The following is a 27,455-nucleotide window of genomic DNA, read 5'->3' as shown; positions in this document are numbered from 1 at the left end:
CCAATAAAAATAAAATAATTTTTTTAAAAAAAGATGGAGGCAGAAAATTTTTGAAATTCATGAGCATTTTTATAACATACATTTTCCACGAACTTTTTGGGAAACCACTCAAATTGATTCACTTTCTTTTTTTTTTTTTTCCTTAAAGATTTATTTTATTTTTATTGGAAAGGTGGATATACAGAGAGGAGAGACAGAGAGGAAGATCTTCCGTCCGATGATTCACTCCCCAAGTGAGCTCAACGGTCGATGCTATGCCAATCTGAAGCCAGGAGCCTCTTCTGGGTCTCCCACACGGGTGCAGGTTCCCAAAGCTTTGGGCCGTCCTCGACTGCTTTCCCAGGCCACAAGCGGGGAACTGGATGGAAAGAGGGGCCGCCAGGATTATAACTGGCGCCCATATGGGATCCCGGGCGTGCAAGGCGAGGACCTTAACCACTTGTGCCACTGCGCCACTGCACCGGGCCCAAATTGATTCACTTTCAAATCAATGAACAGCATTTATCATTTTGGGGAATGGCTGAGAGTATTCAAGCACAGAATTCCTTGGACTGGCAAGAAAGGCATAGAAGGGAAGTAGTGGTAGTTGTCTGGCTGTTGTGTTGGTAGACACTGTATCACACCTACCATGGGTGGTGGAAGGTAAGAGAAGACACTGGATATTATGAACAAGGGGTCTGGGGAATGCTGCTTTATTGGATTCTCATCAGGCAAGGGGGAGCTGAAAGGCACATGAGCTTTGAAGCATCCCCAGATTGCCTCATGTAAGTCACACAAATCATACTCCACCGTGCATTCAGTGCTGCATTTGTCCTTCTCCTTTATCCATAAATGAAATAACTGAAAAATCACCCTCTTTTGCCTCCCTGACTTACCCAAAATGGCTGAATCCTAAGGTCACCAACTATAGCTACTGGGGTGCAGAAGGCATTACAACATGAAGGGCATAGCACTTGGGATGCCTGTTCAGATGACAGCATCCCACATTCAAGCACCTGTCTCAAATCCAGTGCCTCCATTTCTAATCCAACTTCCTGCTAAAACACACCTTGGGAGATAGAAGATGATGGCTACAGCACTCAGGTCCCTGCCTATCACGTGCGAGACCTAAACTGAGCTGCAGAATCCTGCTTTTGGGCCCAGCACAGTGGCGCAGTGGCGCAGTGGTTAAGGTCCTCGCCTTGCATGCCCAGGATCACATATGGGCGCCAGTTCTAATCTTGGCAGCCCCGCTTCCCATCCAGCTCCCTGCCTGTGGCCCGGGAAAGCAGTTGAGGATGGCCCAAAGCTTTGGGACCTTGCACCCGCGTGGGAGACCCAGAAGAGGCTCCTGGCTTCAGATTGGCATAGCATCAGCCGTTGCGCTCACTTGGGGAGTGAATCATCGGATGGAAGATCTTCCTCTCTGTCTCTCCTCTCTGTATATCCACCTTTACAATAAAAATAATAAATAAATAAATAAACAAATAAAATCTTTAAAAAAAAAAGTCTCAGAATGACTCTTAAAAAAAAAAAGAATCCTGCTTTCCACCTGGGCCACCCTTGGCTTCTTGTGGGCATTGGGGAATGAACCAACGGATGGAAGATCCTTCTTTGTCCCATCTTTCTGCCTTTCAAATAGAGTGAAAATAAATAAAAATTGGTCTTTGAAAAAATTACAGGACTGAGACTAAAAAACTAAAAAAACAGGGAAGAATATATAAATAGGACAAGGTTGCTGTCCACAGGGGGTCTCTGAGGAGTCTCTGGGTTGGAAAAGGTCTGCCTGTCCAGGAAGCTGGGCAGAGTCAGAGTTCCCTCTCACTACCTACCCAGAGCTGCTCCATTCTGAGCTTTGTCCTAGCCACACCTGCCCTTTGGGGCTCTTGGGGAAAAAAAAGTTTAATTAAAAATAACACTGAATGTTGAACTTCTATTTGAAACACACAGAGACACAGATTGAGAGACTGTCATCTGTTCACTCATTCCCCAAAGGCCTGCAACGGCCAGGCCAAAGCTGGGAGCCAGGAACTCATTCTGGGACCCCTAGAAGGTGGCAGGGAGCCAAAGATCTGAACCAACACCTGCTGCTTCCCAAGGTGTGTACTGGCGGGAAGGTGAAATCAGAAATGGAACTGAGAGTTGAACCCAGATACTCTGATACAGATGCGAGCAGCCCAAGTAGTGCCTGAGCCACCGTGCCAGTCTCTCAGCTCTCCTAAGACACCCTACCATCAGTGTTTACAACCGGCTCAGAGCACTGTGTTCCAACATCTGCTGATGCGTGGAAATAACACTTCACTAGGCCTGGAATTACTGAAGATCCCAGCAGAGCACCTTAATCCACTGAGTTAAATTGTTATCTTGCCTTAAATGCCATGTGCTTCAGCATATCTGCAAAATCTGAGACTCCACATGGCCACTTTTTTACTTTTGCCTTGTGGGTAACCTATACCTTCTGCCAACCCCACCCTCAGGGGAGAACGTGGGCCTTACCAAACCCAGGCCTTGGAGATTTTCCAAGACTCACGAGATGTCAAGTCATCTCTAAAACTTCTCAAAAAACCAGAAAGTCATTTCAAAAAGTCTCTGGCCCCACAGAGAGAAAGATCAAACTTTCCATCCAGACACAGCAAGTCTGGTCTGCCCTCCGGCTTGAGTTAAAGCTGCGGGAGGATTAGCACCCAGGCTTTGGTGGAAAGCTCCCCAGCCTAGGGGGAAGTCCACCCTGGGCAGCAGCTTAGCTGGCACCCGGGGGTACTTCGTCCGTGAAATCTGCTTCCTGGGGATTTCCCTGGGTGATGAAATCAGCATGGGTTCCCACAGGAATTCATCTGCTTCTGTGGAAAAACCTCATTGTCTCAAACACAGTCTCTTACTGCTTCGGTTTTTGAGATCTGAATTTCGCACATGATCAGTTACTTTTTGTGTGTGAAGGAAGGAAGGTGACACCACCATAGAAAACCCACATAGTAAGAATACATCTGCAGTGGGTGATCTGAGCACCTACATATTGCTGGGCACTGGTCGGCACTGAGGATACACTGGTAGACAAAACAGATGTGCCCACTGACCTCCAGGAGCCAGATGTTCTGAATCTTGCTTTCAACTTGGGCTTGTATTGAAAATGAAATAGAAGTCCTTCCAGAAGTAACCTTAGGAATACTAAAATGAGATACTGATAACATACTGTAGATATCTCTCCCCCCAAAAAGCAGGGTAGGCACTTGGAACCATCAAGTCTCCACTTAGGATGTCCACATACAGTTTATAGTGCCTGGTGCTGATCCAGCTTCCAGCTAATGCAGACTGGGGGCAAGGAAGAAGTGGGGTGGTAGGCGCAGAGCAATCAGCAGTAAATAAAAGTATTCATTATAAAGTGGAAAGAAAAAAAAGAGACTAGGGAGTGCAGGAGTGTGATGGCGGCAGCCTGGGAAAGGATCTGGGAATTAAGCCCGCTGCATGGTCTGGCGTTTGGAAAGTCTAGTGCCGGGGCTCAGGAAATGCTCTGAAGCAAAGAGATGAGATGTGTTTTAAACATTTGGGTTTTGAAGTGCCATGTGTCTCAATGTGGGGGGAAAAAAATCCCATAAGCAATTAGAGTCAGTCCCAGAGAAGCAGCCAGGTAGAGATCTAAATCCAGCAGCCATGCATGGAACCAGATGTGAAGGCTCATATCCCTGGACCTGCAGACACCGGGTTCTCTCAGAGCCTGAGAAAACAAAAACATGCACTTGAAAGGTCAGCAGTACTGGTCCTGGGAGGAGAGGCGAGCACGTCCAGCCGAACCCTTGGACGTTAGCCACCGCTGGAAAGCACCTTGGTTGCCGGAGATGTTGTCTGCACTAGCCATTTTTTTTTAACTGCCTTTCAGTTTTGAATTTTCTTCTTCAGGTTAAGGAAATAGAAATTTTTTAAAAGTACTCTTGAGAAAGGGGAGTATCCTTGGGAGGCACTTTCCGATTTTCCTCTTTAAAATGGAAAGTAAACTTGGGAGAAAATACATTTAAAAAGTAACACAATCCCTTCTTCAGTATTAGAACAGGCGTTAAAATGTCACGCAGTGACGAATCTGGCCTTTAGCGTGCACAAACTGTCCTTCCAAGGGTTTGCTTGGTTCTAGTCTAACACCGTGTTTTGCTTTTTTTTCATTAAACAGAGGTGCGCCTTGAAGTAAAAGCTAAAAAAAAAAAAAGTCTCCTGCTACTCCCACTCTGTGTCCATCTAACACTAGCCTGTCATACACCCCATCACCTTCGGGGTGTTCGTTATTGATCACAGCTGCTTAACCTCATCAGTATTCAAGTTTCACTTGTAAGAGTAAAAACCGTCGGGCCTGGCCAGAAAAAATATATATATATATTATATATATTCCATTCTTTCTAGCGGCTACTCAAGCCCGCTGCCCTCACTGCTTGCAGGAACGGGCAGCTGCTCTTCCTACACCTGCAATCCGCTTCACCGCGGCCAAGTGGCGGGTAGAGAAGAGGTGGATACCAGGCAACGAAACGAACGAGTATGGTTAAATGACAGCACCTATGTAGGTCACACCGCTAGGCAAATCGCTACTCCGCGACCCAAGAAAGCGCTCTCGTTCTCGCTCTCGTCAGCTCCTCCTCCCGATCAAAGCCCTGCAAGACGCCCCGACCCGAGTTTCACCTCAATTTCCCAGCGCTTCAGGCCCGGACTTGACGCAGGCGCACACGGCGACCTCCCGCCCCCACTAGGGGCGGAGCCAGGGACGCGGCGCGCCGACGCACGCCGCAACGGAAGCCGCCGGACCGGTGCCCCGGAAGCAGTCGCTGCAGCGTCTGGGAGGGCCTTGCTCGCGGGGTGCGGGAGCGACGGGCCCCGGGGAGTGTGCAGGACGGAGGGGGGCGGTTCGCCAACATGTCCCGCGGGTCCAGCGCCGGTTTCGACCGCCACATTACCATTTTTTCCCCGGAGGGGCGGCTCTACCAAGTAGGTGAGTGAACGGGGGCGCCGGAGGAGTGCCTTGTCATGGTTCGGCGTGGTGCGGGCGTGCGGCCTGGGGCCCGGGCAGTCCTGGCGGCCGCGGGGCCGGAGTCGGGAAGGAAGGAGAGGAGCGGCGCCGGGGGCCGGGTCGGAGCCCCAGGGGCTCAAGGCCCGGCTGTGCTCAGGGCGAGCAGTGTCCTTCGTCTACCCCGCGGCCCGAACACTCCGCCTCTCCCCGTTTCGCTTTGTGCGTCGCCTGGTTCAGGCCGCACGGTTGCTTCAAGCATGCTTGGCCTCGTATGCCAGAAAACGCACGGCTCGTCCCGGGAGAGGGTGATGCACGCGTTAAAAGAACGAATCCAAAGCAAGCTGCAAAGAACGGCGTTACAGGTATTGGCACGTTTGGGCAGCCGTAGAACGCTTGCAGATCCAGTGAAGGGTTCTGAATGGTATTCCAGGGGCGAGTCTTGCCAGGAGGAGGCTTGACTCGGACATTTAGTATAAAAGGGTATTTTGTTGAATTGGAGTTGTCTTCGGGTTCAGGTGTCTAGGAGCCGGAACTCTGGCCTCCTGCCTTAGAAAGCTGAATGCTAGGAGCGGCCGCTTGGCTTCTGGTCCCCCAATAGTTTTATTGTAGAGTGAATGCAGCATCTCAGGGCCTCCCCAAGGATGATAATAACAGTCATCTTGCCTAGAATTCGTGGGCAAGAAGAGTTGGCCCATCAATAAAGTTTTATTCACCTGTAAACGTTAAAAATAGGTGAAAGATAACTTGGGTTGGCAACTGGTCAGCTTTCCTGCTGTGTGCTCTGCGTAGTGTAGCAAGGGACGCTGGGTGCTTGAGGCCCCCTTTCCACTTCTCGCTTGTTTTCATGATCACAGATAGTGGGAAGCGAGCATGACTGGAACCCTGAGGGATTTCCATTCTTAGTGTGTTGTTCTTGAGTTTCAAAAGGTGTTTTCTGAATTGGACCCTGTCCTGCTTACTGGATTCAATGTGTGACGGGCAGTGACATTTAGACCAATACCTTGCTTCTATAGACTACTGACACATCGAGCCATACAGTGAGCATTTCTTCAATGTTTCCCAGAGCTGGTGAGCAGAAATGCTGATAACAACCTTGTAGTCGCTTTTGAGGATTTGGAGATTGGTATTGAAAGCAAGGTTATTGTCTGAACATGATCCCTGCTGTGCTGGACAGTGCACTCTTCCTGCAGTTCGGGGTCATCAGTTAGATGGTGTTAGGGAAGAGAAAGTGAAAGGAACCTTAGTATGAGCAAGCAGTACAGTGTGCAGGCCCTGGCGCATGCCCGGGTTCACTGCTCTGGCCTGATTTCTGTGTGTCAAGTCAGGGCTGAAATAATTGATCCTTTTTTAAAAAATAAAGATTTATTTTAAGATTTGTTTATTTTTATTGGAAAGTCAGGTTTGCAGAGAGGAGAGACAGACTTTCCCTCCGCTGGTTCACTCACCAGATGGCTGCAGTGGGCGGAACTGAGCCAATCCAAAACCTATTGCCAGGAGCCTCCCCTGAGTCTCCCATGCGAGTAAGGGTCCCAAGGCTTTGGGCCATCATCTACTGCTTTCCTAAGCCACAGGCAGGGAGCTGGAATGGAAGTGGAACAGATGGGATGCAAACTGGTGTCCATATGGGATTCCAGTACATGCAAGGCGGCGACTTTAGCCACTAAGCTACCACATCAGATCCAGTTTATTTATTTTTATCGGAAAGACAGTTTTAGAGATGGAGATACAGAGAGGAAGATTGTCCGTCTGTTGACTCACTGCCCAAGTGTCCGCAAAGCCAGAGCTGAGCTAATCCAAAGGAGGAGCCCTGAGCCTCTTCAGGGTCTCCCATGCAGGTGCAGGGCCCCAAGGCTTTGGGCTGTTCTCGACTGCTTTCCCAGGACACAGCAGGGAGCCGGATGAGAAATGGCCGCCAGGACTCTGCAAGCGGCACCCATATGGGATTCTGGCGCATGCAAGGCAAGGGTTTAGCCACTAGGCTCTTGCACCTGGCCCAATAATTCCCCCTTATGTGCTTTTTTCCTCTCTCTTGCTTGCTCTGTTTTTTAAATGATGTTGCCTCAGGATTTTTAAAAAATTGATTTTGGTTAGTGTGGCACCAACAGTTAAGCCACCATTTGCAATGTGGGAGTCCCGTATAGCACCAATTCAAGTCCAGACTGCTCCACTTTTGATCCGGCTCCTTGGTAATGTGCCTGCGAAATCAGTAGATGCTAGTCCAAGCATCTGTGCCCCTGCCACCCATGTGAGAGACCCAGGTGGAGTTCCAGATCCCCAGCTTTGGCCTGGCCCCACCCCAGCCATTGCAGTCGTTAGGAGAGTGAACCAGTGGATGGAATGTCTGTCTCCAGCTCTCCCTTTCTCTCAGTCTGCCTTTCCAAAAAAAAATCATAAAAAGGATATTTATTGCTCTGTTTGCCACAGACCACCCTTGGAGATCCTGCTGCCTCTTTTGTCTGTTTATGGGAAAACGTTTAGGCCCATTCATGATGGTTGTTTTTCTGTATGGGACAGCCCACACTCACATGTGAATATATATACACTATCACTTTAAAAATATTTTTTAAAAATTATTTTTAAAGATTTATTTTACTTTTATTGAAAAGTCAAATATACAGAGAGGAGAAAAATCAGAAAGATCTTCCATCCACTGATTCACTCCCCAAGCTGCCTCAAAGGCCGGAGCTGAGCCAAGCCAAAACCAGGAACCAGGAGACTCTTCTGGGTCTCCCCCATGGGTGCAGGGTCCCAAGGCTTTAGGCCATCCTCAACTGCTTTCCCAGGACACAGACAGGAAGCTGGATGGGAAGCAGGGCCTCCAGGATTAGAACCGGTGCCCATATGGGATCTTGGCAAGGACTTTAGCCACTAGGCCACCGCGCCAGGCCCTCACTGTCACTTTAAAATAAATCCTTTTTTCATATATATATATATATATATTTTTTTTTTAACTATTTTATTTTCACTGAAGGGAGAAAACAGGTTTTCCACCTGTTGGTTCATTCCCCAAATGCTTGCAGTAGCTAGGGCCGAACCAAACCAAAGCCAGGAGCCTGGATCTCAGTCTGAGTTTCTCTGTGGGTAAGAGGGACTCAGTGCTTGAGCCAGCACTTACTGCTAGGATGTGCATTCGCAGGAAGCAGGACTGAAAGCAGAGGAGCCAGGTCTTGAACCAAGCACCCCATATGGGGTAAAGGTGTCTCAAGCAGTATGTTTTTCTCTTTGGTTTTGTTTTAAGATTCATTTACTTTGATTGGAAAGACAGATCAGATTTATGGAGAGAAGGAGAAACAGAAAGCTCCTGCATCCCCTGGTCCACTCCCCAAATGGCCGCAGTGGCTGGAGCTGAGCTGGTCTGATGCCAGGAACCAGGAGCTTCCTGGGTCTCCCACATGCGTGCAGGATCCCAGGGCTTTGGGGCATTCTGTACTGCTTTCTCAGGCCATCAGTAGGGAGCTGAATGGGAAGTGGAGCAGCAAGGACAGGAACCAACACCCACTTGGGATCCTGTCACTTGAAGGTGAGGATTTAGCCATTGAGCCCTCCCACTGGGCTTTTTTTTTTTAAGGTTTATTTATTTTTGTTTGAAAGGTGCAGTTACAGAGAAGAGAGATCGAAAGATCTCTGTCCTATGGTTCACCCCCTAAATGGCCAAGGCTGGGCCAGAATGAAGCCAGGAGTTTCTTTCAGGTCTTCCACGTGGGGACAGGGGACCAAAGACTTGGGCCATTCTCTGTTGTTTCCGCAGATACATTAGCAGGAGCTGGATTGAAAGTGTTGTAGCCAGGACTTGAACTGGTGCTCATATGGATTCCGGTGCCATAGGCAAGAAGGTTGAACCTACTGCTGCATAGTGCCTCCCCACCAGACAGTGTTTTAACTAGCATCAGTGCCAACCCTAGGCCTGTCTTGAGGATTCACTTAGGAGATGTGCGTAGCATGTTTGTGTAGTGTGTGGCTGCCACTTCCATATGAAATGCCCAGGAAAGATTGTGCATTTGATTCTTTGACTTTCAAGTCTGTTACATTAGTAGTTCCTAGACAGGAAATGTTCCCCCCACCCCACTCCCTTCCCCGCAATTATGCTTTTATTTGAAAGGTTCAGAGACAGAGATCTTAAGTCAGCTGGTTCACCCCACAATGGCTGCAATAGCCAGATCTACCCAGGCTAAAGCCAGAAGCCAGGAACTCCATCCAGGTCTCCCACAGGAGAGGCAGGGACTCAGCTGCTTGAGCCGGCACATTAGTAAGAAGCTGGATTTTTTTTTTTTCTAAAGATTTATTTATTTATTTATTGGTAAGTCAGATATACAGAGAGGAGGAGAGACAGAGAGGAAGATCTTCCTTCCGATGAATCACTCCCCAAGTGAGTGCAACGGCTGATGCTATGCCTATCCGAAGCCAGGATCCAGGAACTTCCCCCGGGTATCCCACAGGGGTGCAGGGTCCCAAAGCTTTGGGCTGTCCTTGACTGCTTTCCCAGGCCACAAGCAGGGAGCTGGATGGGAAGTGGAGCTGCTGGGATTAGAACCGGCGCCCATATGGGATCCTGGCACGTTCAAGGTGAGGACTTAAGCTGCTAGGCCACACTGCCTGGCCCAAGAAGCTGAATTTTAAGCGCAGTTGTCAGGCCTCATCCTGGCATCCTGATATGGGATGCAGGTATCCCAAGTGACAACTTAACCTGCCCCACACTGCCTGTCCCAAAATATTTCTTCTTCTTTGGGTCCACCCATGCAGAGTTTTCCAGTGAACTACATAATATAAATGTTGTTAGTTTATCAACTTGGGAATCCTATAAAGACAAAGTGTGTTACAAATTATAGGTGGCATGGGCCCAGTGTGATGACTCAATGGCTAAATCCTTACTTTGCAAGTGCCAGGATCCCATATGGGCAATGGTTGCCTTCCAGCTCCCTGCTTGTGGCCTGGAAAGCAGATGAGTACAGCCCAAAGCCTGAGACCCTGCACCTGCACGGAGACCTGGAAGAATCTCCTGGCTTCAGATTGGCGCAGCTCAGCCATTGTGGCTGCTTGGGGAGTGAATCATCGGATGGAAGATCTTCCTCTCTTTCTCTCTGTATATCTGACTTTCTAATAAAAATAAAATAAATCTTAAAAAGAAAACAAAATGCTGATTTTAACATAAATTAAAATTCATGTTAATTAAAATCTTTTTTCAGAAACCTTTATTCTAAACCAACTTTCGTAAACTGGATTTAATCCATGGTCAGCCTTTGATTTAATGTCTACTGATCATGAATTTTTAAAATTTTCTTTGTTTTCTACTTTTATCCACCAAGTTTGGATGTGCAAGGGGCAAAATATACACTTGAGCATAATAAATATAGGGAATTAGAAAGAATACCATACGAATCCAAGAAAGGTTTGAAGAGATAACAGTTGTTATGGTGAAGCAGACTTAGCTGACTTGGAGTGGTGGTTTGAGTCCCAGCTGTCCTGCTTCCTGCCAGTGCACTGAGGAAAGCATTGGTGATGGTTCAGGTAGTTAGGATCTGGCCACTTGGGGCAGTAAGCCAGCAGAAGGAGAATCCTTCCCACCTCCAGTACTGCCTTTCAAGTAAATAAATCTTTTCCTTTTTTAAAAAAAAAAGATGTGTTTATTTTTATTGGAAAGGCAGATTTACAGACAGAAAAAGATAGAGAAACATCTTCCATCTACTGGTTCACTCCCCAAGTGGCCACAATGGCCAGAACTGAACCAATCCGAAGCCAGGAGCCTGGTGCCTCTTCCGGGTCTCCCACATTGGTGCAGGGTCTCAAGGCTTTGGGCCATCCCCCATTGACTTCCCAGGCCACAAGCAGGGAGCTGGATGGGAGTGGAGCAACCAGGAAATGAACTGATTCCCACATGGGATCCCAGTGCATGCAAGGTGAGGATTTCGCCACTATGCTAGGGCACTGGACCCTCAAGTAAATAAATGTCTTTTTAAATTTGGAGGGTCCTGCCTGGGATATAGCCATAGGAAATGGAAGCTTCGTGTTTATTTGGATTTGGGTTTGGGTTTGGTTTGGCATGGCTTGATTTTATATGTATATGTCAAGTAGTTCTGAATTATGTCCTGGACATATGAGAAGACAGGGTTCTGTTATATTTCTTAAAGTGTTGTATTTTGCTCTAAAATTTACTAGGCCACTATTTGGTTAGTGGCCTACGAAAGCTACGAAATTTGCTTCTTGGGTGGCATTTCACATCTCGACTTGAGTTACCTAGCTCCATAACTAAACTTCTTGGTGTGTGCCTGTGCATTTGTATGTAGAGACTGGAGGTTTCATAGATAATATTTTGTACACCCTGTTCAGGCCAGGCCTTAGATCCAGTGCCCAACATAATGCTTTCAGATTATTTATTATGTATCAGTGTTACGTAAAAAGGAACCTTATCCCATATCGGAGTGCTAGTTCAGATTGTAGTGACTCTGCTGCTTCGAGCCCAGGTCGGTCCAGTGTGCCTGGGAAGGCAGCAGGGGGAGACCTTTGAGTTGCTGCTGCCCACGGCAGAGACCCCTATGGAGTTCCAGCTCAGGGCTTTGACTTGGCCCAGCCTTGGCTGTTGTGGGCACTTGGGGAATGAGCCATCAGATGGAGGTACTCCATCTTTACTGCCCTTAACCTTTCAAATAAAGAAGTAAATCCTTTAAAAATGTGTCTGTGTCAGTAATGATAGAATTATGGTTGATTTTTTTTTTCTCATCTGTATTTCCTTAAATTTTACTGTGAACTTACCTTTTGTTACTTTTTCCTAATTACCAAATATGTTTTTATTACCAAATTTAAATGTTACAGAAACACGTAACAACAGGTAATTCTTCCTGTCTCAAGGTAGCCATTGTCAGCGAAACTACATGGTGCTAGAGTAGTAAGCTTGTATGCTGTAATTCAGATGCCAATCTTTTTATTTGCCTGCTTGGTTTTTTTGTTTGTTTGTTTGTTTGTTTGTTTTTCAAGATTTATTTTAGAGACTGGAATTGTGGCATAGTGAGTGAAGCTTCTACCTGGCATGCCAGCATCCCATATGGGTACCAGTTCCTGTCCTAACTGCTCCACTTTGTGTCCTGCTTCATGATGGTGGCCTGAGGAAAGCAACAGAAGATGGCCCAAGTGTTTGGGCCCTTGCCACCCAAATAGGAGACCTAGAAACTCCTGGCTCCTGGCTTTGGAAACTGGCCCAACCTTGGCCTTTGCAGCCATTGGAGGAGTGGTCTCAGAGGAGAGATATCCAGGGAAATTTCTGTCTTCTCTGTAACTTCCAAATAAAAACCTTTAGCAGAGGGGAAAATCAGAGTTGCATACAGAGAGAGGGAAAAGTGAGAGATCTTCATCTGCTGGTTCCCTCCCCAAATGGCCATAATTGCCAGGGCTAGATTAGGCCGAAGTCAGGAGTCTGGATTTCCATCCATACTCCAACATGGGAGCCTATGTACTTGGGTAATGGTCTGCTTTCCCAAGCACATTAGCACAGAAATGTATCATAAGTGGAGCAGCCTGGATTTGAACCACCATCCAAAATGCTGGTGTTGCTGGTTAGGGCTTAACCCACTGTGCCACAATGCTAGCCATTTGTATGACTTACTTGTTTTTGTGTTTTTTTTTTAAGATTTATTTTTAAAATTTTTATTACAAAGTCAGATATACAGAGAGAGGAGGAGAGAGAGTGTAAGATCTTCCATCCGATGATTCACTCCCCAAGTGAGCGCAACGGCCAGTGCTGTGCCAATCTGTAGCCAGGAGCCAGGAACTTCTTCCAGGTCTCCCACACAGGTGCAGGGTCCCAAAGTTTTGGGCCGTCCTTGACTGCCTTCCCAGGCCACAAGCAGGGAGCTGGATGGGAAGTGGAGCTGCCAGGATTAGAACTGGTGCCTATGGATGGGATCCTGGTGCGTTCAGCACGAGAACTTTTTAGCCTGTAGGCCATGCCACCAGGCCCTGTATGACTTATTTGAAAGATAGAGTTCCAGGCAGGTAGAAGAGAGAAAGACAGAGATTTTCCATCCACTGAGTCACTCTTCAAATGGTCATGATGCCCAGTGTTAGGCCATGGTAAACTAAAGTCATGAGAACTCCTTCCTGGGTCTTCCATGTGAGTGGCCGGGTCTTGGAACTCTGGCCATCATCTGCTGCTTTCCGTGGTGCATTCACGGAGAGCTGGAACACAAATGGAGCTCACACCTGAGCTCATTGATGTTGGATGCCAACATCACAGTGGCTGCTGACACACTGCCCCACAACACAGTACACTTAGGTGATGGATTCAAAGCACATAGAAATGCACAAGCAAAGCTTCTTGCAAATAAAGAACCGTAGTTTCTAGGTAATAAAAATATTGCTAAAGTATGACATAGAAAAATTCACCTTGGTAGACAAAAATCAGTGCAGAGTAGTCTGGTAACAGTTCTAATTGCTTCTGGTCAAATTGATGGCTGAGCAAGAGCTAAAAGTTATAAATATCACAAACTTATAGGGGGAAGAATAATCCCCTATGAATGTAAACCTGTAGTGTGGGTGCAAATATTTGTATATAATAAATAAGTGTATAAATACTAAAAGAGTTTGTAGCAGTTAAATTTGACCAAAGAAAACCAAAAGAAATAATGGCAGCTGGGTCCCTGCTTGACAGCCTAGTGGATAGATCCTCACCTTGTATCTGCTGGGATCCCATTTGGGTGCCAGTTCATATCCCAGCTGCTCCATTTCCGATCCAGTTCCATGCTTGTGGCCTGGGAACACAATAGAGGGTGGCTCAAAGCCTTGAAACCCAGCACATCTGTGGGAGACCTGAAAGAAGCTCCTGGGTCCTGGCTTTGAATCTGTTCAGCTCTGGCCATTGAGGCCACTTGAAGAGTGAACAAGCGGATGCAAGATCTCTGTGTCTCTTTCTCTCTCTCTGTATATCTGCCTTTCCAATCAATCAATGGAATGAAAAAAAAATGGCGGGCCCAGCGTGGTAGCCTAGTGGCTAACGTCACCTTGCACATGCTAAGATCCCACATAGGTGCCAGTTCTAGTTTCAGCTGTTCCACTTCCCATCCAGCTCCTTGTCTGTGGACTGGGAAAGCAGTCGAGGATGGCGCAAAGCCTTGGGACCCTGCACCCACATGGGATACCCAGAAGAAACTTCTGACTCCTGTCTTCGGGTCGGCTCAGTTCCTGTCGTTGTAGCTGCTTGGGCAGTGAACCAGCAGACAGAAGATCTTTCTCTCTATATCTCTTCTTTGATGTCTGCCTTTCCAATAAAAATAATAATAAAATATTTTTTTTAAAAAATAGTAGCAATTACTTTTATGATAATGAAACAAAATCAACCCAGACAATACCAAAATTAATTAAGTTAAATCTTTATCAGGTGTTTGATGGAAATAAGTTAAGTACAGTGAAAATGTAAATAAATAGTTCAAATATAATTTTGTTTTGGCTTTGCATGTCTTGAATGGCATTCCATGCTCACAGCTCTGCTGCATTCTTTTTAATGAATGTGTATACTGTGTTGTACAAGTCTGATAATTATTTTTCCCTTTCCCCAAAAATATTCTGTTTTTCAGAATATGCTTTTAAGGCTATTAATCAGGGAGGCCTGACGTCAGTAGCTGTCAGAGGGAAAGACTGTGCAGTAATTGTTACACAGAAGAAAGTACCTGTAAGTACCACCTGTTGTCCATATCGTTATTACGGAACTTACAGTCTATGTGGTAAATGCAACAATTTTTGTGATATTATTATATAAGCATGATAAGGTTTCCAAGTTTTTGTCTTTTGGGACTTTAAGACAAATTTGGGAAGCTCTATGTCCACAAGAAACATCTAGAAAGGAAGTCTTCTTATCCCCTTTTTAAAAATTGTATTAGCTGTAAAATAAGCAAAAGACATTGAAATGTATAGCTCATTGTTTTGGTTCCAGAGTATTTTTCTTTTGTGACTGTGCAGAGATCTATCTTTTTTTTAAGTTATCATGGTTTAATTTTTTCATTAGGACAAATTGTTGGATTCCAGTACGGTGACTCACTTATTTAAGATAACCGAAAATATCGGCTGTGTGATGACAGGAATGACAGGTAATCGGTGTGATGCGTATTTTAAGTTAATGGAATTAGTCATTAACGCTGTTGTCAGTCTGGGCTGAGGCTCTTGTCATAAATGATTCATTTTAGATATAATTAATACATTAAGGCAACCTAAGAGTATCTTAAACCTCTTCTTAACGGTGAGACTAATAGTTAAAAGTGGGTGAAAATTATCTTTAGGCTTATGTGTTCTGAAATTAAGGAAAATTCAAAGTCTAAAAACAAAGGTCAAAGAAATAATTCTCACTGTATAGCTTGTTCTTTTGGAAGTCACTAGACTTACGGGAATACTTTTGACCTCTGCTAAAGGGCAAAAGTCATTCAGGATTCATTGGTGGGAGGTAGAAACTAAGATACATAAATATGGTATGGAAAATATCTGGATTTGTGGCTCTTTCTTTCTTTTGTAAATAAGTAAACCTTTTTTTTCCCCCCTCTGTTTAAAGCTGACAGCAGATCCCAGGTACAGAGGGCACGCTATGAGGCAGCTAACTGGAAGTACAAGTATGGCTATGAGATTCCTGTGGACATGCTGTGTAAAAGAATTGCTGATATTTCTCAGGTCTACACACAGAATGCTGAAATGAGGCCACTTGGTTGTTGTAAGTGTTCTAAGAATTCTCCCAAATAATGCATAAATTTTTTTTTTTCGTTTTTTGTTATTTTATGGTACAGTGGTTGTAATTTCTTAAGAGAATGCCTATAGAGAAAATCATTTAAGTAATCCTTAAGTTCTAAACATTTGGTTTGGATATTGTATAATATAGTGACAATTTTTATAATAAAATAAGGTAAGGATAGATTTCTTGTTTTTTGTTTAAGAGTTTTAACATTATTTATGTGAAAGGGAGAGAGAAAGCATCTACAATTGGCTGATTGACTCCAGATGGCTGCTATGCCAATCCAAACATAGGAGCCAGGGGTCTCTTTTGGGTCTCCCATGTGGATGTAGGATCCAAGGCTTTGGGCCATTCTCCACTGCTTTCCCAGGCCGCAAGCAGGAGGTGGATACGAAGTGGAATAACTGGTCACAAACTAGAGCCCATAAGGGAGCCTGGCACATGCAAGGGGAGATTTTAGCTAATTGAGCCATTTTGCCGGGCCCATTTTCTACTGACACTGGATCAAAAGTGGAGCAATTAGGGTTCAAACTAGTGCCCAAGCCTGACACGGTAGCTTAGTAGCTGAAGTCCTCACCTTGCATGTGCTGGGTTTGCATCCTGGTAGCCCCGCTTCCCATCCAGCTCCCTGCTTGTGACCTGGGAAAGCAGTCGAGGATGGCGCAAAGCCTTGGGGCATGGGAGACCTGGAAGAAGCTCCTGGCTTCAGATTGGCTCAGCTCCAACTGCTGCAGCCACTAAGGGAGTGAACCAGCGGATGGAAGATCTTTTCTTTCTTTCTTTCTGCTTCTCTCTGTAAATCTTACTTTCCAATAAAAATAAATAAATCTTTAAAAAAAGAAAACATTGTCCATATTGGATGGTGGCTTAATCTGCTACACTGCAACATTATTCTCTGAGCAATAGGTTTCATAGTATTTTAGGTATTACCTTTTGAATTTCAGATGGCATTGGACTTTTTAACTAGAATATTTCTATTGGAGATGTGTGTTTTGAAAGATCCAAGTTTCTTATTTCATTAGGCTGTTGTAGTACAAATATCTAAATTAGTCACCTTAACCATATAGGTCTTCTGACCCTAAACAGTTTGTGTTGGGGTCAGCATTGTAGCGTAACAGGTTCAGCCTTTGCAAACGCTGGCATTCATCATGGTGCTGGTCCCAGCTACTCCACTTTTAATCCAGCTCCCTGTTAAGGCACCGGGGACAGCATCAGCAGATGATCCAAGTCTTTGGGCCGCTCAGCCATGTGGGAAGCCTGGAAGAAGCTCTGGACTCCTGGCTTCATCTTGTCCAGCCCCAGCTGTTGCAGCTATTTGGGAAGTGAACCAGCACATGCAAGACTCTCCCTTTCTCTTCCTCTCCTCTGCCTTTTAAGCAAATAAAAAATGAAAAGTCAGAGAGCTTGCATGAGCCAATTTTTTTTTTTTTAATTTTGGGGGGTTATATAGGCACATAATTAGAGAACAGATTTGTATTTGTGAAAACAAGTGAAATTTTATTGGGCGAGAGATAAGATTTACTGATTGCAGATAAATTATGTTAGCCTGAAAATTTTGTGTTTCTAAATTGTCATTGTTTATACATTATGTCATTCATTTATGAGAATTAAGTATTTTTTCTCTTCAGCATAGGACTGTGTTGACCTCTCACTTCAGGGCACAGTGGGCATGATCCTGGCTATGGGTACTGCATTCCTTGTTGACGTGCCTGGATTTGAATATTGGTTTTTGTTTAGCTTTGATTCCATCTTCCTGCTAATGTGCTCACTGGGAGGCAGCAGGTGATAGTTCAGGAGCTTGAGTCCCTGTAATCCCCAGAGACCAGGACTGGGGTTCCAGCTCTTACTGGTGTGGTTTTTCAGGGAGGGCACCAGACCAGCAGATGAGCAATCTCTCTGCCTCACAAGTAAACAATATAAACAAATACTGTTTCTTCCTTAGTTTTTAAGTGGTCATCTTTTCTCCAGTATCCTTAGCATGTCTGTTGGTCCCTTTGAGAGTGTTTGCTCACCAGATACTCTGCTTGGTCCTTTCCCTCTCTACTCTCAGTAACTTCACCCTTTGCACAGCTCTCCTTCTGGCCAATGTCCCAACCACTCATAACGTTGTCTGAACTCATTTCCCTCTTCATATCCTGCAGGCATTTGAGACTTGATACCAAAATTATTTTTTTTCTTCTTTTTAAAAATCTGTTTGGGAAAGAAAAGGCTCCAATTCTACCCACAAATTTTCTTCCCAAATGCCCACAGCTGCCAGGGCTGGGCTGAGATCAAAGCCAGGGATCAGTCAATAAGTCTCATGTGGATATCAGGAACCTGATCACTTGGTATTGCTGCTGCCTGCAAGGGTCTGAATTAGGAGGAGGCTGGAGGCAGGTGACCTTTTTATTTTTATTTACGTTTTTTTTTTTTTTAAGATTTATTTTTATTATTTTTTTTATTGGAAAGGCGGATATACAGAAGAGGAGAGACAGAGGGGAAGATCTTCCGTCCCATGATTCACTCCCCAAGTGAGCGCAACAGTTGATGCTATGCCGATCTGAAGCCAGGAGCCTCTTCCAGGTCTCCCACGCGGGTGCAGGGTCCCAAAGCGTTGGGCGGTCCTCGACTGCTTTCCCAGGCCACAGGCAGGGAGCTGGATGGGAAGCGGGGCTGCCGGGATAGAACCGACGCCCATATGGGATCCCGGGCGTGCAAGGCGAGGACCTTAACCACTTGTGCTGCCGCGCCGGGCCCATATTTACGTATTTTTTTATGATTTGTTTTATCTTTATTTAAGAGGCAGAGTCACAGAGAAAAGGATAGAGAAAGAATGCAACCTCCCATCCTCTGGTTCACTCTCCACATGGTCACAACAACCTAACGTGAGCCTATCTTAAGTCAGGAGCCAAGGGCTTCCTCTAGGTTTACATATAGGTGCTAGGGCCTAAGCACCTGTGCCATCTTGCTCTGCTTTCCCAGGCTATAGACAGGGAGCTGGATCAAAAGTAAATTAAGCAGCAGGTACTTGAACCAGCACCCATATGGAATGCCAACGCCGCAAGTGGAAGACTAGCCTGTTATATCACCGTGCTAGCCCAATAAAGTAAATCTTTAAGAAAAAAAAAAAAAGGAAAGCACAAAGTGGGTGTTGAGTGTGTTCCTTGCTACTACAGTGAATTTCTCAGGTCCTCAGGTGACAGAGCAAAGACATAGCTATGCTTTTACTCCCCTATGCACACATGTGTAAGTCTCCTTATCGGTAACCACCCAGCTACATATTAAGTAAGTCACAAATTCCTCCTCCCTGTACTTGTCACCCCACTCTAACTCAGCATTCCAGAGGGTTGACACTTGTGGTGGGGACCATGCACACGTATGGGATGTCAGTGCTGATGGTGTTACCTTAGCCTGCTGTGTCTCAGTGCTGTCTCATCTCCTCACCCCCGTTTTAAAGACACTTACCTTATGAAATACATCCTTCATCTACTTCGCAAATGACCACAGAGGCTGGCGCTGACCAAACCAGAGCTCCATCCAGGTCTCCATGTGGTGGCAGACGCCAAAGTAGTTGAGCCACCCTAACTGTCCTGTCATGTCTTTGTAAGTGGAAATAAACTACTTGATTAATGCAGTATCTTATAATAGGACATTGAGATTTAAAAAAAAAAAAAGGTTCAAATTTAGAATATAGAAAAGCAATTGCATTTCACATTATACCAACATTCCCAAACTGTTCCCTACAATTGTTAATCCTTAGAAACTTATTTTTTTTCAGATTTTATTTTTATTTATTGGAAAGTAACATTTCAAGAGAGAAGGAGAGACAAAGAGAAAGATTATCCATCCATTGGTTCACTACCAAATTATCTACAACGGCCAGAGCTAAGCCAATCCGAAGCCAGGATCCAGGAACTTTTTCCTGGTTTTCTATGCAGTTGCAGGATCCCAAGGCTTTGGGCTGTCTTTGACTGCTTTCCCAGGCCACACACAGGGAGCTGGATGGAAAGTGGCACAGCTAGGATACAAATTGTTGCCTATATGGGATTCCAGTGCATGCAAGGCGAGGACTAGGTTACTGCACCAAGCCCAGAATGTTAATTTTTTTTTAAAGATTTAGTTACTTGTATTGAAAAGTCAGATATACAGAGAGGAGGAAAGACAGAGGAAGATCTTCCATCCAATGAGTCACTCCCCAAGTGACCACATCAGCTTGTGCTATGCCAATCCGGAGCCAGGAGCCAGGAGCCAGGAACTTCTTCCAGGTCTCCCACGTGGGTGCAGTGTCCCAAGGCTTTGGGTCGACCTCGACTGCTTTCCCAGGCAACAAGCAGGGAGCTGGATAGGAACTGCAGCTGCCGGGATTAGAACTGACACCCATACGGGATCATGGCATGTGCAAGGCAAGGACTTTAGTCACTAGGCTATCACACCAAGCCCAGGAACCTTAAATTTTATAAAAGTATCCTTTGGTCAGATAAATTCAAGAAATACTGGTTTGAAGTTAAATGGGTCAACCTAAAGCAGAATATTTCAGAGTATTAAATATGGTGTTTATTGTTTATCTCTTAAAAAGGTTAAGGCTTAGGGGAAATAAAGGGTTAGGGCTTGGGGCCCAAAGCGATGGCTCAGTTAGCTAAATTTTATGTCGCCTTGCAAGTTCCAGGATCCCATAGGGGTGCTCATTCATGTCCCAGTTGCTCCATTTCCCTTCCAGCTCCCTGCCTATGGCCTGGGAAAGCAGTAGAGGATGGCCCAAAGCCTTGGGACCCTGCACTTGCTTGGTAGACTATAAGAGACTCGTGGCTCCTGGCTTTTTGGATCAGCATAGCACTGAGTTGCAGCCATTTTGGGAGTGAACCATCACATTGAAGATCTGTCTTTCTCTCCATAATTGCCTTTCCAACAAAGGTGCATCTTCAGACACACGGCTGCTTGGGGCATGCATTTGTAGAGTTCATTTGTAATTTAAATTTTCCTTTTTTAAGATTTTTTTGGAAAGATTTATTTTTATTGGAAAGGCAGTTATAGGGAGAAGTAGATACAGAAAGAAAAAGATTTTCTGTCCACTGATTGACTCTCCAAGTGGTCGCAGTGCCCATATGTAGCTAAGCAGATCTGAAGCCAGGAGCCAGGAGCTTCTTGGTCTCTCGCCTGGGTGCAGGGGCCCAAGGACTTGGGCCATCCTCCACTGCTCTCCCAGGCCATAAACAGGGAGCTGGATGGGAAGTGGAGCAGCCAGAACACTAACCCACATTTTTTGTTTGTTTGTTTTGATTCAGTGATATTCTTCTGTGCCATGGGGATGTATCTTATATAATTTACATCTGGTGATAAACTTTATTTTGTTTGATGATGCTAATAAAAACGTTACCTAAAATTTATGACTTAACTAATGGTTAACATCAGGTTATATAACACAGTAATACAGTTTTATTGTGTAAAGTATAAAATACTTAGTAATGTCCCATCTTCCTTTTAGGTATGATTTTAATTGGTATAGATGAAGAACAAGGCCCTCAGGTGTACAAGTGTGATCCTGCGGGTTACTATTGTGGGTTCAAAGCCACTGCTGCAGGAGTCAAACAAACTGAGTCAACCAGCTTCCTGGAGAAGAAGGTGAAAAAGAAATTTGATTGGACATTTGAACAGACAGTGGAAGTAAGTTGCCTAAAAGAAGCTGACTTTGTTCTTGTGCCATAAAAAACAGTGAAGGTCTGTGCATGATTAACAGGTTTTTGTTCTGTTTTGTTTTGCTATACAAATTTTAAAGGTGGAATTAGAGAAGGAGAGACACAGAGATCTTTGATCTGCTCATTCACTCCTCAGAATGGACAGTGGTTGGAACTGGGATGGTCCAAAGTGAGGACCTCCTTCCAGTCTTCTACAAGGATGCACGGTCCCAAGGACTTCAGCTGTCCTATGCTGCTTTCCCAGGCCATAAACAGGGAGCTGGATTGGTAGCGGAGGAGCCAGTTCTTTTTTTCTTCTTCTTCTTCTTTTTTTTTTTTTAATTTGTTTTACTTTTATTAGAAAGTCAGATATACAGAGACGAGGAGAGACAAAGGAAGATCTTCTGTCTGATGATTCACTCCCCAAGTCACCGCAACAGCTGGTGCTATGCCGATCCGAAGACAGGAGCCAGGAACTTCTTCCAGGTCTCCCTCACAGGTGCAGAGGTCCCAAGGCTTCGGGCTGTTTTCAACTGCTTTCCCAGGCCACAAGCAGGGAGCTGGATGGGAAGTGGAGCTACCGGGATTAGAACTGGTGCCCATATGGGATCTGGACACATGCAAGGCGAGGACTTTAGCCAAGAGGCCACGCCACTGGGCCTGTAGCCAGTTCTTGAACCAATGCCCTTATGGAATTGTGGCAGAGGCATGGCCTGCCACACCAGGACACTGGCCACAGCTTAATGGGTATTTATTTTTGTGTGCATGTGATCTCAGCTCAAAATAGAGCGCAGTGGGGAAAACAGAAACAAAAACTCAAGATAAGGCATTGGGCGCTGGCCTTGTGGCATAGTGTCGCCTGCAGTGCCAGTATCCCTTATGAGCTATAGTTAACAGGTTTTTGTTTGTTGATTTTTTTTTTTTTTTTTTTTTTTTATTGGGAAGTCAGGTTTACAGAGAGACACATCTTCCATCCGCTGGTTCACTCCGCAAGTGGCCGCAATGTTCAGAGCTGAGCTTATCCAATATGCTAGGAGCTTCCTCTGGGTCTCTCACATGGGTGCAGGGTCCCAAGGGTTTGGACCATCCTCTGTTGTTTTTCCAAGCCACACACAAGGAGTTGGATGGGAAGTGGAACAGCTGGGATGCTAACTGGTGTCCATATAGGATCCTGGTCATGCAGGATGAGGACTTTAGTCACTTAGGGTACCGCATCAGGCCCCATTAGTAACAGTTTTTAAAACCCATTGCCAAGTCATATCACATGATCTATTTTTGGAGCCTGGTGCAATGGCTCAGTGACTAAATCCTCGCCTTGCATGCACTAGGATCCCAAATGGGCACCTTTTTGTGTCCCAGCTGCTCCAGTTTCCATCCATCTCCCTGTTTATAGCCTGGGAAAGCAGCAGAGGATGACCCCAAGTCTTGACCCTGCACTCACTTGGGAGACCTGGAAGAAGCTCCTAGATGCTGGGTTTGGGTCAGATCTGCTCAGCTCTGGCCGTTGCAGCCATATGAGGAGTGAGCCAACAGACAGAAGCTCTTTATAAAACCTTCTCTCCTAAATCTTTTTACAATAAAAACAGATAAAAAAGGTCTTAATTTGACAGTTTAGTAATCAAATTTGTATCATTCAGCTGACCTGGAAAAATGAGGATTGCTATTCCTTACTGCATAGTTTATGGATATATTGCATAAATGGCTCTTAACAAAATATATACAATAAAGTAGGAAAAATGTAAGTATAGGAATCATAACCAGGCCCAGATACTTGCATCATCATATGGTCGAGATACTCAGATTAAACTTGGTTCCTGGAAAGCAAAAATGAATGCTTGGCAGCAGTAGTGCATCTATAGTACTAAGAGAAAGACAATCATATCAGATTTGCAAGAAAGCAGATCTCTCTAGTAAAAGATATGGTTCCAGAACAAGGTCGTGGAGAGATTACGTTCGGGATGAAAAAGTAGAGCTGGCTTTCTGCAAGGTTCTTGACGGGATTGTTTAGTGTGGTTGGGGAGTTTAAAATTGACAGAAGCAGCTAAAATTCTTACACCAAGTATTTGACAATCCTTTTTTTTTTTTTTTTGACAATCTTTACATAGTTAATTAGGGTAAAAAAGGTTCAAGAGTATTTGACAGTCTTAAGCTAAAGTTTCTTATTTACTAGCAAGAAATTAAAAAGCAATTTTAGTTTTTTATTTTGCATCTGAGAATAAAGCCATCCTAGAGATGAATGACTTGGTTCTACTAAGTAACAAGAGAAACATTGCCCTTCAATACTGTGTATTTGGTTATGAGTCTATCTCATGCTAAGAAAAGATGTAAAGGTAATTTTCTTCTGGGAGGTACTCTGCCCTGCTTAAATGTTTCTTGAAGGTTGATGGGGTTTTTAAATCGTGATTCACATTATATGAATGAATCACATCAGTTGTAAAGGCACTTAGGACAGTCTTGGCCACAGTAAATTCCTTGAAGGTACCGATTATAGCGTTCATCTGTATCCTCTCCGTTTCATCCCACAGCTCTAACAGAGTGCCTAGCATGTAGTGGTCATCAAGCAAATAAACTGTTTTTAAAAGCCTTTTGGTGTTGATAGAGGCATTTAATTTTCAGCTTAATTTGGTTGAAACAAATTTCTTGTCATTGGCAGGTGACAAGTCAGAGTTAAGCAAATGGTTAGTAACTGTGTAATTACGAAACCACACACTGAAATGTGGACTAAAAACAAATAGCTTTTGATTAACCAATCCTTGATTTGAATAAGCTTGGCATGATAAAGCCTAGGAATCTCTGAAAATATTTTAATGTTAATTGTTTTTTTCAGACTGCAATTACATGCCTGTCTACTGTCCTGTCAATTGATTTCAAACCTTCAGAAATAGAAGTTGGAGTTGTTACTGTTGAAAATCCCAAATTCAGGTAAGCTATGTTTCAGCCATGTGTTTAAAGTTTGTCATGTGCTAAAATTCCAGACTGCAAAGTTGGAGGCATTTGAATTATTTTGTCCCCTAACTTGATGGTTGCTGGTGATTATCAACTAAAATTTTTGCCTTTTTTTTCCATTATACCTTACAAATCTATTTCGAAAGTTAGTAGAGTATCTTTAAGACAAACATAGCAGCTTTTTTCCCTCAATTCTGACTAGCTTTGTATGTTAACACCAGAGGTGGTACAGAAAGATCTTCATTATGTAAGGAGTGAAATGAGCCGATTTTCTCTTACTTTAGGTTGGTAGAGTTTCAACTCCCAGAATAGTAGTTTTCCACTTTTTCCAGTGGAGGTTTGATTAATGTCCTGGCTAAGTAGAGCTCTGAAGAGCAATATGGACTTCTCCCTGACCTTTACTTGGAGATCTTCAGGAATGCCAGATTTTGAATGCAGCTAATTGAGTTGTAGGTGCTGGGTGTTGGTATGTTCTTACTCACTAGGTGGTTGACTCCCACACATTAACTTTATAGTGTCCATGATTCAGATCCATTCTCCTTGTTTTAATAGCATGAGCTGGTTATATACACACTATGGACCAGGATGTTGTGATTGGTAAACACTAATGTGTTTAAATCCATGTGTGCAACAAACTGCTGGCAGGCATTTTAACTTTCTTGTGTCTCTTCAAATGACAACCAAAGGGCACATGATTATGGAAGTGGTAAAACTAAGCTTGACCAGACCTTTGAAGGACTTTTGTTAATGGGCATTATTTCTGATAATATTCTTTTAGTTGCCTGCAAGTAATAAAAATGTGAAAGAGTTAAGAACAGTTATTTCAAAACAACACAGAAGTTAGTTTGTTCTGCAGCACAGCATGGTAACTGCAATTCATAATAACCTATTTATATGAGTAAGTAAATGCCCCAAATGTACTGAGGTGGAAAGTCGAACCAGATTTTTATTATTTGTTTTATAATATTTAAGGAGATGGAGTACTGACTAACCCGATTTGGTCAGTAGACATATACATGTATCTATCAGATTCTCAAACTGTATCCTGTAAATACATGTGATTAAAACAGTAGTGTAAGAATAGGATTGAATCAGCTTTTCTTTCCTATGGGGACAGTTTGCTTTAAAAAAAAAAAAAAGGTAGAATTCCAGCAAGCGCCGAGGAATCTGCAGTTGTTGCTTTTTTATGAAACCTTCCTGTCACCCTTTATTTTTAAAATTTGATTGTTATTTTAAAAAAATTTTGAAGTGCATTTAAAAAGCTCCTTTACCATTTGCAATTTTCATAATAGTAGACATATTTAAATAAAACTAGCAGAAGATTGCAAACATTAAAAGTATATAAACTTTTATATTGTCCCTCAGTTACACTAAAAATATCATTTTGATAGATTTCACTTCATAGAAATTTAACAGTAACAGATTGCTGAGCAGTTGATTCCTTTTGAGGCAAGCATTATTTTAAAATACCATCTTTTTGGCATGGAGCCCCTTCTAGATGGGAAACTATTCGTAGATTTATAATTTATCCTCAAGCATTTTCATTGAGTCTAGAATTTTGGAGGGAAATCTTACTAAATGTTAGAATGAATTTTGATGTCTCAAACAAATTATACTAGGTATAAGGTGTTATGATGGTTTAGTTGAATGGAATACATTATGTATGTATGGGCATCATTTGTCTTTGCATTAATTCGCATTTTCTGTCTTACCTGCAACTAAATGGTTTTGTTTTCAAAAGAACTGATTCTGAATCTTATAGTAAAGTAAAAATGTACATAGTTGAGGTTGATATATCTGGGAATGCCTTCAAAATAGTGTGTGGGGAGAGTTGTGAATTGTTCATCCATTGTTAATTGTTCATGTTAGGAAACAGGTATGTGGGAATTTATTTATTTTTTTCCTGCTATTATATGTGTTTGGGATTTTCTGTAATAAAAGGTTTTTATCGAGTAAATAGTTGGGTTTTCTTTCCCCCATTTGCTCCTAGGATTCTTACAGAAGCAGAGATTGATGCCCACCTTGTCGCTCTAGCTGAGAGAGACTAAGCATTGTCGTTAGTTTACCAAATCCATGATGCCACTTGCCTGTGTGTTTGGTAACACCAAGCCAACATTGTGGAGGCTGCTAGATATTGGTGCCCCTCCAGCCCTCCTGCCACTGAAGTGGTTTTGACTCTGTATAAATAAATAAAAACAGTGCTTTTTGGAAAATAATTGCATCCTGTCTTTTTTGCCTACAACTTTGAAGTATTAGCCAATATTTAGTATATGAACATTGTTCAATATTCACCATCTTCTTAGGGCTTACCATCTTCATAGTGTAGTTTTAGTCATTTTGTTAACAAGTACAAGTTTCCCTAACAGAACTTGCTAGCCTGAAATTTGAACTGTAAATCTATGGCATAAACTCCCCAAATGCCAGCAAAAGTCAAGGGCCAGGCTGAAGTCGAGTCATGAATGTAATCCAGGTCTCTCAAATGTGGGTGCAGGAACTGGATCCAGAAATTGTACTCCACTGTGGGGCTATGGGTATTTTCAGCACTATGGTAGATGCTTGGAAACCTGTGGTCTGTAGGTTGGCTTGTGAGTCAAGGCCTCTATTTTACCTCTATGTAAATGTTTGGGAATTTGAACTTCCATGGAATGCTTTACCTATAGTGAAAACTTAAGCCACATTGATCTTAAATAGGTTTTTGTTTTTATTCCAATTTTTCTTTTAAAGATTTATTTTTTATTTGAAAGGCAGATATACAGAGAGAAGGAGATACAGACAGAAAGGTCTTCTGTCCGCTGGTTAACTTCCCAAGTGGCCACAACGTCAGGAGCTGAGTCAATCTGGAGCCAGGAGCTTCTTCCAAGTCTCCCACGTAGGATCTTAAATGGTTTTGAGATAAACATTTTCCTGTTCTCAATAATGACTAGTGTTTTATCTTTTATTTTTACTTATTTTTTGACAACAGGTAGTCAGTTTATTAAAATGGTTGGCTTAGGTATCTGCATGGTGGCTTCCGCTCCTCCTCCGGGCTCAGTGCTCATGGACGTGCTGTTTAAGAATCTTGGGAGGAGAGCCAGGAGCTGCTGGGTCTTCTGGGTTTCCCGCTTAGGTTCAGGGGACTTGGACTGTTTTCCACTGCTTTCCCAGGCACATTAGTGGGGAGCTAAAATGGAACAGTCAGGACTCAAATCATTACCCG

The 27,455-nt window shown here is 43.9% G+C and overlaps 1 protein-coding gene across 1 annotated transcript; it reads left to right on the top strand.

Moving 5' to 3' along the window:
• Window positions 1-4,768: 4,768 nt before the first annotated feature.
• Window positions 4,769-26,475, top strand: PSMA6 (proteasome 20S subunit alpha 6). The gene is made up of 7 exons (XM_040969191.1): window positions 4,769-4,945; window positions 14,524-14,618; window positions 14,952-15,033; window positions 15,489-15,644; window positions 21,124-21,302; window positions 24,141-24,235; window positions 26,250-26,475. The coding sequence occupies exons 1-7, from the start codon at window positions 4,870-4,872 to the stop codon at window positions 26,305-26,307; spliced, it is 741 nt and encodes a 246-aa protein (XP_040825125.1). The 5' UTR covers window positions 4,769-4,869; the 3' UTR covers window positions 26,308-26,475.
• Window positions 26,476-27,455: the final 980 nt, after the last annotated feature.

Source organism: Ochotona curzoniae, unplaced genomic scaffold (assembly GCF_017591425.1).
Source record: "Ochotona curzoniae isolate NIBS_2020 unplaced genomic scaffold, NIBS_Ocur_1.0 scaffold_4701, whole genome shotgun sequence".
Lineage (NCBI taxonomy): Eukaryota > Metazoa > Chordata > Mammalia > Lagomorpha > Ochotonidae > Ochotona > Ochotona curzoniae.
This window is presented reverse-complemented; position numbering and strand designations above follow the sequence as displayed.

Coding starts and splice junctions, on each gene's coding strand:
- PSMA6 (XM_040969191.1), top strand. CDS start 4,870: ATGTCCCGCGGGTCCAGCGCCGGTTTCGACCGCCACATTACCATTTTT. Junction 15,034..15,488: donor TGTGATGACAGGAATGACAG/GTAATCGGTGTG, acceptor CTCTGTTTAAAG/CTGACAGCAGATCCCAGGTA. Junction 15,645..21,123: donor AATGAGGCCACTTGGTTGTT/GTAAGTGTTCTA, acceptor TCTTCCTTTTAG/GTATGATTTTAATTGGTATA.